Source organism: Syngnathus typhle, linkage group LG22 (genome assembly GCF_033458585.1).
Source record: "Syngnathus typhle isolate RoL2023-S1 ecotype Sweden linkage group LG22, RoL_Styp_1.0, whole genome shotgun sequence".
Lineage (NCBI taxonomy): Eukaryota > Metazoa > Chordata > Actinopteri > Syngnathiformes > Syngnathidae > Syngnathus > Syngnathus typhle.
Window position 1 is genome coordinate 6,378,115 of NC_083759.1, and position 12,961 is coordinate 6,391,075.

Here is a 12,961-nt window from a genome sequence, read left to right on the forward strand (position 1 = left end):
AAATGGGACCCATTGCCTCCCTGCTTGGGAGTCTGCATTAAGGGTTGGAATTGGCGGGGTTAGATTACCAAATGATTCCCGAAAAGGGCAAATCAAAATCACATGAGGATGGGTTAAATGCAGAAGACAAACTTCACCACACTCAGATCTGTGTGATGATCCTTGTGACTTGAACTTTATTGGGACAATTATTAATTTTATTGTAATGCATAATATAAAATTAACTTTATTTATATGGATGGAAGGTAAGAAGGGTCGAGGCAACATAAGATATATGTAGATAATTGCATGATTGTGTATTGTGCTAAAGAAATGTCCTGCACGGCTACCTAGCTCGCGACTTTTCCAAACGGTGGGACATTACTCACGTTACCAGCAGTCCCGAATACCCGTAGTCAAATGGATTAGCCTAGCGTGCCGTCCGCAGTGCCAAACAGCTCATGGAAAAGTCACACCGAGATGGAACAGATGTTTTTCTTAACCTGCTCAACCTCAAGAACATTCCTCGAGACAACACGCTTGGATCACCTGCACAGCGTCTCATGTCTCGCCAGACACGTTCTACCTTTCCTGTCAACAACAATCTGCTTGTGCCTACAATAAAGGGTGCAAAACAAGTTGCTACTCAGCTTCAAAAGGAGAAGACTTGTTCAAAAGCAGAACTATGATGCAACAAGTCGCCCTCTAGTGCCACTTGTGAGAGGACAAATAGTCCGGTTACAGACTGCAGAAGGATATGACCGCCTCGGGAAAGTGGTTCAGGCTTGCAAAGAGCCGCGCTCCTACATCGTTGAATCCAACAGAGGTATCCCCAGGAGGAATCGCCGGCACATCCTTCCTGTTGCTGAACCAACCCCACCTTTGCACGCCGACTCTGATCATAACTCTCAACCACCAGTTCCGAGTACACCAGACCCTCTTCTATCCAGTCCACATGCCCGACCGTCTCACTTCTCTCAGCCATCTGCTCACTACTCCACCAATGAGCAATCAACAACTTCTCCAGCTGACTTGCCCACCCGAGTGTCACACAATTGTTCTGCTTATGTGACTCACTCAGGTCGGATTTCTAAGCCGGATCCGAAGTATAAGGATTGAACTGCATGTTTGTTAGTTACATTTTGAAAAAAAGTTAAGCTCTAAGGTTGTTTACATACTTGTCATTATTACCAAGTGTACCTTCGTGCATTTCCAAGAGGAATAATTTGTTAGTTCAGTAAATTTTATGCTGCCAGTTTTACGCAGAATTGTTTATTGTTGGACTGTCATGTCACATTTGTATACTACAGTTTTTTAGTTAACAATATTGCATTGCAATGTAGAGAATTGCATGATTGTGTATTGTGCTAAAGAAGTGTCCTGCACGGCTACCGTAGCTCAGACTGCAAGGCGCAAGCTCCTCTGGCTCCCCGGATGTAACGCAACCAAGTGGTAGTGTTTGCTCTCTGGATCCTCGTGTGAGTTTATTAAACCGCTGTCCTCTAAACGTATGGTGCTTGCTTCGACGCACATAACGACATAATATAGAAGGCTAAAAGAAGGGGGGCCACGTGCCACCTAACATTGTCTTTGGAACCATAATTCGAATCCTTGTGTAACTATTAAATGTGTTAACACATGCAGCAACAAACGTGTATGGATCACAGGCCGTAACAGTAATGGCACTTGTGTTGTAACAATGTAACGAGCGCAACCATGTGGTTTTCACGTACAAAACAGTTGGTCGGGGTTCTGATGTTTGCACAATTGGCAATACGATTTGACAAAAAGCTACCGTAAAATTGCATAGAAAAACACGGGATCAGTTACTGCTATTTATAGCATCGCGCGCATGAGCGTGTGTGCTGCGAAAATTGTTGAAGAGAGAGAGAGAGAGCGTCGTTCTTACCGTAAGGTTGCTAAAATGGCAGCCTCACGAACAGACGCTGATCCTTGTGAGTATTCAAAACGCATACGGGACCTAATCCGCAAGGGAGAAAATGGACGGCAACTCTACTTAGACAAACAACATGAAGGCAAACAAATGTTAAACAGGAGTTCTAACGTCTAATAAAACTTAAAAATATGTGCGAGGTTGCAGGAAGTGTCGTTCATGGGGAAAACAATAAACACAAATTTGGTCTTGTATTCTTAGCACATCCTTTCGCAATAAAGGTAGTTTGTCACCAATAGCTTTCCGTAGAGCTCTAATACGATGTACGCATGCGCAATGTAGCCCCCCTCGTCATACACAATTTCACAAAGAAAACTTGAACCTCTTTCTTGACATATTTATTTAAGCAGTATATTTGCTGTGTTGATATGTTTGTATTCGTATTTTACGTTTAGTTCTCAATTCACACATGGGAATCAGCAAGACTTTGTGTAGCCACAAAGTGGCGCAAATCCTCTGAAACGCTTCAGCGTTCCGGCGGGGAATCTGCGCCACCTTGTGGCTACTTGTGATACACCGCTAAAAAAATGAGAAACAAAACATTAAAACAGTACTTTCTGGGTGACTGTAAAAGAAATGTTCATAGTATTCATGACAAAGTCATTGAGTAGATTCTGCAACTTGTTTTTATGCTGGCTGTTAGCCACAATTTCTACACAAAAGCTAAAATAACCACAAATTGTAATTATTACAGCGATGATTAAATGGGATGTTTATTTTACATTTTATTTAAATTTTTAGAGGGATTTGCTTGGTTGTCATTTGCTTTATTCTCCAGTGTCCTTTGCCACATTTATACTTTTTTAAACATCTTTTCAGACACGACCACGGTCGGAATGTTCGGTTGCGCCGCCTGCTCTTGGGGAGCCAGAATGGTTTGCGAGGCGACTTCTTCCATCAGGGATGACATGCTGGGGGTATCGGAGGAGATTTCCTCCATGGGCATGTAAGAAGGTCTGTCCAAAGTGATGAAGTCGTTACCATCTGTCGTTACCACCTGAGCCTCGAGGTTGTCTTGAGCTTTGGGTTCCTTCTCCACATTACCCTTCAAGACGACGAGGTAGTTCCTCCACGGAGCATTGGCATCATGAATCTAAAGTTGAGAAAGGGTGGAGGAAAAGGCCACAAGATAAATGATTTCTTAATTTACTATGAAATGGGTGGTTAGCAATTTTTTTTTTTTGACCGTCGTGTTAGTTAAGTTGGTTGTACTTTTGTTTGTTGGTTCATCATGTTACAAGTACCTTGGTGTGACGGCGAAGAGTAGACGTGTCGGTGAAAGTGCGGTTGCACAACCCACACATGTAGGGCTTTTCGCCGGTATGGATACGCTGGTGCCGCTGAAGGGCGTTGAGCTGGGTAAAATGCTTATCGCAGTCATTGCAGGCGTAAGGACGTTCACCTGGGATGAGGCGGGATGTCAAATGAACAGCAGCTTTTTACAAATTCGCGTGCTACAGATGATCCGAATCGGATGCTCACCTGTGTGCACCATCAAATGCTGCCGTAGCGAGTTCCTCTGACCGAAGCTGTGGCCGCAGTACTTGCACTTGAACGGCTTGGCGCCCGTGTGGACGTTGGCGTGGTGGCGCAGGTACTCCTTGGCTGAGAAGCCCTTCCCGCAGGTCTCGCACTTATAAGGCTTCTCACCTTGACAACAGAAGTTGACCATAGCGCTATGAAAGACAAGATCCTAATTGGGTTGTCTTACCCATGTGGGAGCGTTTGTGATAGGCCAGTGATTTTCTCTGTTTGAAGCGGGCGTGACAGAGGTTGCAGGCGAAGGGCTTCTCATCCGTGTGGGTCCTGAACACAACCATACTCTGATGTCATATTTCACAATAGCAACAGACAAAAGAGCTCCCAATTGGAATGCATTGGCTGGCAAGATAAAAAAGATGGGACTATGTTGTCATCCCTGTGGGACAATAATAGCAAAGTGCCTTTTGACATTAAGCGATCTGTACGCTTTGAGCCAACGAAGATCCAAAACAGGACTGTTCAACATCAAGCTCCTACCTTTCGTGCTCTTTGAGAGCCGACTTCTGGATGAAGCGGGAACCGCACTTAATGCAAACATAGTTCTTGATGCCGTTATGTATCCGCATGTGCAACATGAGCGATGCTTTGGACCTCAACCACTTGCCACATTCAGAACACTGCTGCATATGTGGACCGTCATGCACCTTAAAAGCAAACGACGAGTCAGGAAGTGCGGTGAAGTGAATGGACTACTGAAGGGGACTGGTTGGAGCATTTGAAAATTCCTGACCAGTTTTTGGTGGCGGGTCACATCCCTCTTGCGCTTGAAGGTCTTGCCGCAGACATCGCAGGTGGAGAGCCGTTCGCTGCTGTGAACGTGCTTCTCGTGGATCTTCAAATTTTTGCGGTTGGAGAAGGTCTTCATGCAGGTCTCGCATTGATGGACCAGCTCACCTTTGAGTGCCTGGCAGGTGCTGTTGCAAAGCGGGAGGAGTGCATTTTAGTGCAATGACATTAAGTGATCTGTACGCTTTGATCCACCGAAGGTCCAAAACAGAACTTTTCAGGACCAAGCTCGTACCTGTGGTGCATGTTGAGAGCCGACTTCTGGGTGAAGCGGGAACCGCACTCAGTGCAGATAAAGGCCTTGCTGCCGCTATGCGTCCGCTTGTGCAACATGAGCGATGCTTTGGAGCTCAACCTCTTGCCACATTCAGAGCACTGGTGCATAGGTGGATTATGCACCTAAAATGCAAAGGACGAGTCAGGAAGTGCGGTGAAGCGAATGGACTACTCAAAAGGACTGGTCCGAGCATTTCAAAATTCTTGACCTGTTTTTGGTGGCGGACCACGTCCTTCTTGCGCTTGAAGGTCTTGGCGCAGACATCGCAGGTGAAGAGCCGTTCGCTGCTGTGAACGTGCTTCTCGTGGATCTTCAAGTTTTTGCGGTTGGAGAAGGTCTTCATGCAGGTCTCGCAGCGATAGGCCAGCTCGGCGTTCACTCCGTGGCAGGTGCTGTTGCAAAGCGGGAGGAGAACAACTTGAGGCACTGGTTGATGACTGGACGTTTCCCACACTGCCACATTGAGGCTTCAAAAATAGGCCAGTAAATAAATATAAGGTGTCCCAACCTAGCACCAACCTCACGTGCTTCCGGTAGCTCCGCTCGTAGAGGAAGCTCCGCTGACAGTCACTGCACACGAACTTCCTCTTGGATGTTCTCTTGGACACCATGCCACTCTCATCATCGTCCTTGCCTCCGGACACCAGCACTGTTTCCTCTGTGTCGTTTCGACTCTGCGTGTCCTTATCAAAGTGAGGTGAGGATGCATATGTGGTGTTGTCATTGTCCTTTTCAGCATTAAATGCCTCATCTTCAATCGGGATGCACCATTTGAGTCTGGTGCTCTTCCTTTTGGATCTTTTAGAAAGGCACTCAGAGCTCTCCGGAGGCAGTTGACTATTTTGCGGCTTCTTTATGCCAGTCTCGGTCGCTGGTGATGACTCCTCTACTACGTCTGACTGCGAAGTATGATTTATGCTGCAAACTATGGCCAGCTCCTCGCATTCCAAAATCTTGGCGGCCGCTTGCATGTCCCCCATCCTGCTGTGAGCCACTTCCGCCTTACCTGTATACACAAACTCCAAAAAGTCAGAAAAGTCACATGGATGCATGTTGGAGAGTGTGATCTGGTCAGGGGTGGCGTCCAGTGATAGAAAGATGTTCTTGAAGTAACGTTTTTTTCCGTGTATAATGCGCCTCCATGTATAATACGCACCCTAAAAATGCCATGTTGATGCTGGAAAAAAGCCTGTACCCATGTATAATACGCACCCAATTTTATTTTATTTGTCCCAATGATCGTCACACACGCAGGGAGGCAATGGGTCCCATTTTTATAGTCTTTGGTATGGTCTTAACCGGAACCATAACTGGATGTAATTTTTTTTGTTGGCGTTGATTTCTCCGACTGCCCATAAACGCACCACCGCGCTCCGTGCGCGCACGGGAAAAAGGCGTGCGGACGTGAAAAAGGCGGCTCTGTATGGGAGAGACGTTGAAGAGGAATAAAAACACCCTTGGAAACCAAAACTTGGTGATTTCAAGTTTCATTTCGAGGGACATTTGTCACGTCTCGTCCCCAGTTTTGCTATGTGTCTAGGTTGCCATAGTTTCTGTTCGCGTCGCCCCTCTCTTCCTGTGTCACCTCAATCGATGTAACGTGTTTTGTATTTAAGTCCTGTCTGCCCCTCGCTCACCGTCGGATCATTGCATGTGTTACTGTCATTATGTCTGTTTGCTTTCTGTTCCTGTCTTTGGTAATGTCACCCTGTCTTTTTCTTCCACGACTTTGTCGGTCAGTCCTGTTGTTGGTTTTGTTTTCTAAAAAAAAATTTAAAAAAAAAATAAAAAAAAATAAATAAAAAAATGTTGTACCCATGTATAATGCGCACCCCAGATTTTAGGACAATAAATTCGTTAAATTTTGCGCACTATACACGGAAAAAAACGGTAGATATAGTCGGACTTGCCTCCACGCGCAGTTTGGGTTCCGGTACAAGCCCTCTCGAGAGGGGTTGGACTCTCTTCCACTCTGGAGTTGCTTACGGTGAGAGGCGTCGAGCAGGTGTGGGTATACTTATTGCCCCCCGGCTGGGCGCCTGCACATTGGGGTTCACCCCGGTGAACGAGAGGGTAGCCTCCCTCCGCCTTCGGGTGGGCGGACGGGTCCTGACTGTTGTTTGTGTCTATGCACCAAACGGCAGCTCACAGTACCCACCCTTCTTGGAGTCCCTGGAGGAAGTGCTGGTGAGCTCTCCTTCTGGGGACTCTATCATTCTACTGGGTGACTTCAATACTCACGTGGGCAATAACAGTGAGACCTGGAAGGGCGTGATTGGGAGGAACGGCCCCCCCGGTCTGAACCCGAGCGGTGTTCTATTATTGGACTTCTGTGCTCGACACGGATTTTCTATAATGAACACCATGTTCAAACATAAGGGTGTGCATGTGTGCACTTGGCACCAGGACACCCTAGGCCGCAGTTGGATGATCGACTTTGTAGTCGTGTCATCGGATTTGCGGTCGCATGTTTTGGACACTCGGGCGAAGAGAGAGGCGGAGCTGTCAACTGATCACCACCTGGTGGTGGGTTGGCTTCGATGGTGGGGGAAGATGCCGGTCCGACCTGGCAGACCCAAACGCTCTGTGAGGGTCTACTGGGAACGTCTGGCGGAATACCCTGTCAGGAAGAGCTTCAACTCCCACCTCCGGCAGAGCTTTTCCCACGTCCCAGGGGAGGCGGGGGACATTGAGTCCGAGTGGACCTTGTTCCGCGCCTCCATTGTTGAGGCGGCTGACCGGAGCTGTGGCCGTAAGGTCATTGGTGCCTGTCGTGGCGGCAATCCCCGAATCTGCTGGTGGACACCGGCGGTAAGGGATGCCGTCAAGCTGAAGAAGGAAGGAGTCCTATCGGGCCGTTTTGGCCTGCGGGACTCCGGAGGCAGCTGACAGGTACCGGATGGCCAAGCGGAACGCGGCTTCTGCGGTTGCTGATGCAAAAACCCGGGCGTGGGAGGAGTTTGGCAAGGCCATGGAGAATGACTTCCGGACGGCTTCGAGGAAATTCTGGTCCACCATCCGGCGTCTCAGGAGGGGGAAGCAGTGCAACGTCAACACTGTTTACAGTGGAGATGGCCGTCGTGTGTCGGTGGGGAGAATACTTCGAAGACCTCAATTCCACCTACACGCCTTCCATTGTGGAAGCAGGGCCTGGGGACTCTGAGGCGGACTCTCCAATCTCTGGGGTCGAAGTCACTGGGGTAGTTAAAAACCTCCTCGGTGGCAAGGCCCCGGGGGTGGATGAGATCCGCCCGGATTTCTTAAGGGCTCTAGATGTTGTGGGGCTGTCATGGCTGACACGTCTCTACAACATCGCGTGGACATCGGGGACAGTGCCTCTGGATTGGCAGACTGGGGTGGTGGTTCCCCTCTTTAAGAAGGGGGACCGGAGGGTGTGTTCCAATTACAGGGGAATTACACTCCTCAGCCTCCCTGGTAAGGTCTATTCAGGGGTGCTGGAGAGGAGGGTCCGTCGGGAGGTCGAACCTCGGATTCAGGAGGAACAATGTCGACCCCGGGGACGACCCAGGACGCGCTGGAGAGACTATGTCTCTCAGCTGGCCTGGGAACGCCTTGGGATCCCCTGGGATGAGCTAGATGAAGTGGCTGGAGAGAGGGAAGTCTTGGAGTCCCTCCTGAAGCTGCTGCCCCCGCGACCCGACCCCGGATAAGCGGAAGAAAATGGATGGATGGACGGATGGTAAGAAGGGTCGAGGCAACATAAGATATATAGAAGGCTAAAAGAAGGGGGCCACGTGCCACCTAACATTGTCTTTGAAACCGAAATTCGAATCCTTGCGTAACTATTAAATGTGTTAACACATGCAGCAACAAACGTGTATAGATTACAGGCCGTAACCGTAATGGCACTTGTGTTATAACAATGTAACGACCGCAACCGTGTGGTTTTCACGTACAGAACAGTTCTGATGTTTGCACAATTCGCAATACGATTTGACTAAAAGCTACCGTAAAATTGCATAGAACAACACGGGATCAGTTACTGCTAATTATAGCATCGCGCGCATGAGCGTGTGTGCTGCGAAAATTGTTGAAGAGAGAGAGAGAGAGCGTCGTTCTTACCGTAAGGTTGCTAAAATGGCAGCCTCACGAACAGACGCTGATCCTTGTGAGTATTCAAAACGCATACGGGACCTAATCCGCAAGGGAGAAAATGGACGGCAACTCTACTTAGACAAACAACATGAAGGCAAACAAATGTTAAACAGGAGTTCAAACGTCTAATAGTACTTAAAAATATGTGCGAGGTTGCAGGAATTGTCGTTCATGGGGAAAACAATAAACACAAATTAGGTCTTGGTTTCTTAGCACATCCTTTCGCAATAAAGGTAGTTTGTCACCAATAGCTTTCCGTAGAGCTCTAATACGATGTACGCATGCGCAATGTAGCCCCCCTCGTCATACACAATTTCACAAAAAACACTTGAACCTCTTTCTTGACATATTAATTTAAGCAGTATATTTGCTGTGTTGATATGTTTGTATTTGTATTTTACGTTTAGTTCTCAATTCACACGTGGCAATCAGCAAGACTTTGTGTAGCCACAAAGTGGCGCAAATCCTCTGAAACACTTCAGCGTTCCGGCGGGGAATCTGCGCCACCTTGTGGCTACTTGTGATACACGGCTATAAAAAATGAGAAACAACACATTAAAACAGTACTTTCTGGGTGACTTTAAAAGAAATGTTCATAGTATTCATGACAAAGTCATTGAGTAGTTTCTGCAACTTGTTTTTATGCAGGCTGTTAGCTACGATTTCTGTACAAAAGCTAAAATAACCACAAATTGTAATTATTACAGCTAAGATTAAATGGGATGTTTATTTTACATTTTATTTAGATTTTAGAGGGATTTGCTTGGTTGTCATTTGCTTTATTCCCCAGTGTCCTTTGCCACATTTATACTTTTTTAAACATCTTGTCAGACACGACCACGGTCAGAATGTTCGGTTGCGCCGCCTGCTCTTGGGGGGCCAGAATGGTTTGCAAGGCGACCTCTTCCATCAGGGATGACATGCTGGGGGTATCGGAGGAGATTTGCTCCACGGGCATGTAAAAAGGTCTGTCCAAAGTGATGTAGTCGTTGCCATCTGACGTTACCACCTGAGCCTCGAGGTTGTCTTGAGCTTTGGGTTCCTTCTCCACATTACCCTTCAAGACGACCAGGTAGTTCCTCCACGGAGCATTGGCATCATGAATCTAAAGTTGAGAAACGGTGGAGGAAAAGGCCACAAGATAAATAATTTCTTAATTTACTATGAAATGAGTGGTTAGCTAGTTTTTTTTTTTTTGACCGTCATGTTGTACTTTTGTTTGTTGGTTCATCATGTTACGAGTACCTTGGTGTGACGGCGAAGAGTAGACGTGTCGGTGAAAGTGCGGTTGCACAACCCACACATGTAGGGCTTTTCGCCGGTATGGATACGCTGGTGCCGCTGAAGGGCGTTGAGCTGCGTAAAATGCTTATCGCAGTCATTGCAGGCGTAAGGACGTTCACCTGGGATGAGGCGGGATGTCAAATGAATAGCAGCTTTTTACAAATTCGCGTGCTACAGATGATCCGAATCGGATGCTCACCTGTGTGCACCATCAAATGCTGCCGTAGCGAGTTCCTCTGACCGAAGCTGCGGCCGCAGTACTTACAGTTGAACGGCTTGGCGCCCGTGTGGACGTTGGCGTGGTGGCGCAGGTACTCCTTGGCTGAGAAGCCCTTCCCGCAGATCTTGCACTTAAAAGGCTTCTCACCTTGAACAACAGAAGTTGACCATCGCGCTATGAAAGACAAGATCCTAATTGGGTTGTCTTACCCATGTGGGAGCGTTTGTGATAGACCAGTGAGTTTCTCTGTTTGAAGCGGGCGTGACAGAGGTTGCAGGCGAAGGGCTTCTCATCCGTGTGGGTCCTGAACACAACCATACTCTGATGTCATATTTCACAATAGCAACAGACAAAAGAGCTCCCATTTGGAATGCATTGGCTGGCAAGATAAAAAAGATGGGACTATGTTGTCATCCCTGTGGGACAATAATAGCAAAATGCCTTTTGACATTAAGCGATCTGTACGCTTTGAGCCAACGAAGATCCAAAACAGGACTGTTCAACATCAAGCTCCTACCTTTCGTGCGCGTTGAGAGCCGACTTCTGGATGAAGCGGGAACCGCACTTAATGCAAACATAGTTCTTGATGCCGTTATGTATCCGCATGTGCAACATGAGCGATGCTTTGGACCTCAACCACTTGCCACATTCAGAACACTGCTGCATATGTGGACCATCATGCACCTTAAAAGCAAAGGACGAGTCAGGAAGTGCGGTGAAGTGAATGGACTACTGAAGGGGACTGGTTGGAGCATTTGAAAATTCCTGACCAGTTTTTGGTGGCGGGTCACATCCCTCTTGCGCTTGAAGGTCTTGCCGCAGACATCGCAGGTGAAGAGCCGTTCGCTGCTGTGAACGTGCTTCTCGTGGATCCTCAAGCTACTGCGGTTGGAGAAAGTCTTCATGCAGGTCTCGCATTGATGGACCAGCTCACCTCTGAGTGCCTGGCAGGCGCTGTTGGAAAGCGGGAGGAGAACAACTTGAGGCACTGGTTGATGACTGGATGTTTCCCACCCTGCCACATTGGGCTTCAAAAATAGGACAGTAACTAAAAACAAGGTGTCCCAACCTAGCACCAACCTCACGTGCTTCCGGTAGCTCCGCTCGTAGTGGAAGCTCCGCTGACAGTCACTGCACACAAACGTCGTCTTGGATGTTCTCTTGGACACCATGCCACTCTCATCATCGTCCTCGCCTCCGGACACCAGCACTGTTTCCTCGGTGTCGTTTAGACTCTGCGTGTCCTTATCAAAGTGAGGTGAGGATGCATATGTGGTGTTGTCATTGTCCTCTTCAGCATTAAATGCCTCATCTTCAATCGGGATGCACCATTTGAGTCTGGTGCTCTTCCTTTTGGATCTTTTAGAAAGGCACTCAGAGCTCTCCGGAGGCAGTTGACTATTTTGCGGCTTCTTTATGCCAGTCTCGGTCGCTGGTGAGGACTCCTCTACCACATCTGACTGCGTAGTATGATTTATGCCGCAAACTCTGGCCAGCTCCTCACATTTCAAAATCTTGGCGGCCGCTTGCATGTCCTCCATCCTGCTCTGAGCCACTTCCGCCTTACCCGTGTACACAAACTCCAAAAAGCCAGAAAAGTCACATGGATGCATGTTGGAGAGCGTGATCTGGTCAGGGGTGGCGTCCAGTGATAGAAAGATGTTCCTGAAGTAATCGCTAGAAGCTGCGAGAACCACCCGATGAGCCTGAAAGGTCTGCGCGTGGCCCTGGTAGTCAACCCGGACCGTGATGTCACTCAAGTGTCCCTGCAGCCTCAGGTGGTGCAGGGTGTTCAGGATATTCTGGTGGTGTGTTTTGGAGCTGAGCTGGATCACCTTCATGGCCATCATGCATTGAATCTGGATAGAAATTGAGTTCAACTACAGAGTTTAATTGGTGCCAAAAAGATGTACACTGGGGCTTTGAGTTACAAGTGACCCATTGCATAATATAAAATAAACTTTATTTATATGGATGGAAGGTAAGAAGGGTCGAGGCAACATAAGATATATAGAAGGCTAAAAGAAGGGGGCCACGTGCCACCTAACATTGTCTTTGAAACCGTCATTCGAATCCTTGCGTAACTATTAAATGTGTTAACACATGCAGCAACAAACGTGCATAGATCACAGGCCGTAACCGTAATGGCACTTGTGTTATAACAATGTAACGACCGCAACCGTGTGGTTTTCACGTACAAAACATTTGGTCGGGGTACTGATGTTTGTACAATTGGCAATATGATTTGAACGAGACCGAAAGCTACCGTTAAATTGCATAGAAAAACACGGGATCAGTTACTGCTAATTATAGCATCGCGCGGATGAGAGTGTGTGCTGCAAAATTTGTTGAAGAAAGAGAGAGAGAGCGTCGTTCTTACCGTAAGGTTGCTAAAATGGCAGCCTCACGAACAGACGCTGATCCTTGTGAGTATTCAAAACGCATACGTGACCTCCGCAGGGGAAAAAATGGACGGCAACTCCACTTAGACAAACAACATGAAGGCAAACAAATTTTAAACAGTAATTCAAACGTGCAATAATACTTAAAATATATGCGAGGTTGCAGGGAATGTTGTTCATGGGGAAAACAATAAACACAAATTTGGTCTTCATTTCTTCGCATTTCCTTTCGCAATAAAGTTAAAGTTAGTTTGTCACCAATAGCTTTCCGTAGAGCTCTAATACGATGTACGCATGCGCAATGTAACCCCCTCGTCATACACAATTTCACAAAAAAAACCTTGAACCTCTTTCTTGACATATTTAAGCAGTATTTTTGCTGTGTTGATATTTTTGTATTT

At 47.3% G+C, this 12,961-nt stretch overlaps 2 protein-coding genes across 4 annotated transcripts; both read right to left on the reverse strand.

Annotated features, from left to right (window-relative positions):
- Positions 1-2,255: 2,255 nt before the first annotated feature.
- LOC133146536 (GDNF-inducible zinc finger protein 1-like) lies at positions 2,256-8,860 on the reverse strand. Of its 3 annotated transcripts, none has more exons than XM_061270365.1 (10): positions 8,622-8,860; positions 5,058-5,544; positions 4,747-4,930; positions 4,497-4,660; positions 4,206-4,389; positions 3,953-4,119; positions 3,645-3,739; positions 3,416-3,583; positions 3,178-3,335; positions 2,256-3,026 (listed from the first exon to the last, which is right to left on the reverse strand). In XM_061270365.1, exons 2-10 carry the CDS (start codon positions 5,516-5,518, stop codon positions 2,727-2,729), a joined length of 1,881 nt encoding a protein of 626 aa, XP_061126349.1. In that variant the 5' UTR covers positions 5,519-5,544; positions 8,622-8,860; the 3' UTR covers positions 2,256-2,726. The 3 variants fall into 3 exon arrangements, with proteins under 3 accessions (XP_061126349.1, XP_061126350.1, XP_061126352.1); XM_061270366.1 differs by lacking the exon at positions 8,622-8,860 and adding an exon at positions 6,449-7,387; XM_061270368.1 differs by lacking the exon at positions 8,622-8,860 and having other exon boundaries at positions 5,047-5,188.
- Positions 8,861-8,988: 128 nt separating this feature from the next.
- LOC133146537 (GDNF-inducible zinc finger protein 1-like) lies at positions 8,989-12,790 on the reverse strand. Its single transcript, XM_061270369.1, has 8 exons — positions 12,539-12,790; positions 11,239-12,017; positions 10,929-11,112; positions 10,676-10,842; positions 10,368-10,462; positions 10,138-10,305; positions 9,900-10,057; positions 8,989-9,759 (listed from the first exon to the last, which is right to left on the reverse strand). The coding sequence occupies exons 2-8, from the start codon at positions 12,006-12,008 to the stop codon at positions 9,460-9,462; spliced, it is 1,842 nt and encodes a 613-aa protein (XP_061126353.1). The 5' UTR covers positions 12,009-12,017; positions 12,539-12,790; the 3' UTR covers positions 8,989-9,459.
- Between the last annotated feature and the right edge of the window lie 171 nt (positions 12,791-12,961).

Coding starts and splice junctions, on each gene's coding strand:
- LOC133146537 (XM_061270369.1), bottom strand. CDS start 12,008: ATGATGGCCATGAAGGTGATCCAGCTCAGCTCCAAAACACACCACCAG. Junction 10,306..10,367: donor TCACAAACGCTCCCACATGG/GTAAGACAACCC, acceptor CTGTTGTTCAAG/GTGAGAAGCCTTTTAAGTGC. Junction 10,058..10,137: donor GCATTTGATGGTGCACACAG/GTGAGCATCCGA, acceptor GCCTCATCCCAG/GTGAACGTCCTTACGCCTGC.
- LOC133146536 (XM_061270365.1), bottom strand. CDS start 5,518: ATGGGGGACATGCAAGCGGCCGCCAAGATTTTGGAATGCGAGGAGCTG. Junction 4,390..4,496: donor GCTCTCAACATGCACCACAG/GTACGAGCTTGG, acceptor GCTTTGCAACAG/CACCTGCCAGGCACTCAAAG. Junction 3,740..3,952: donor GCTCTCAAAGAGCACGAAAG/GTAGGAGCTTGA, acceptor GGTTGTGTTCAG/GACCCACACGGATGAGAAGC.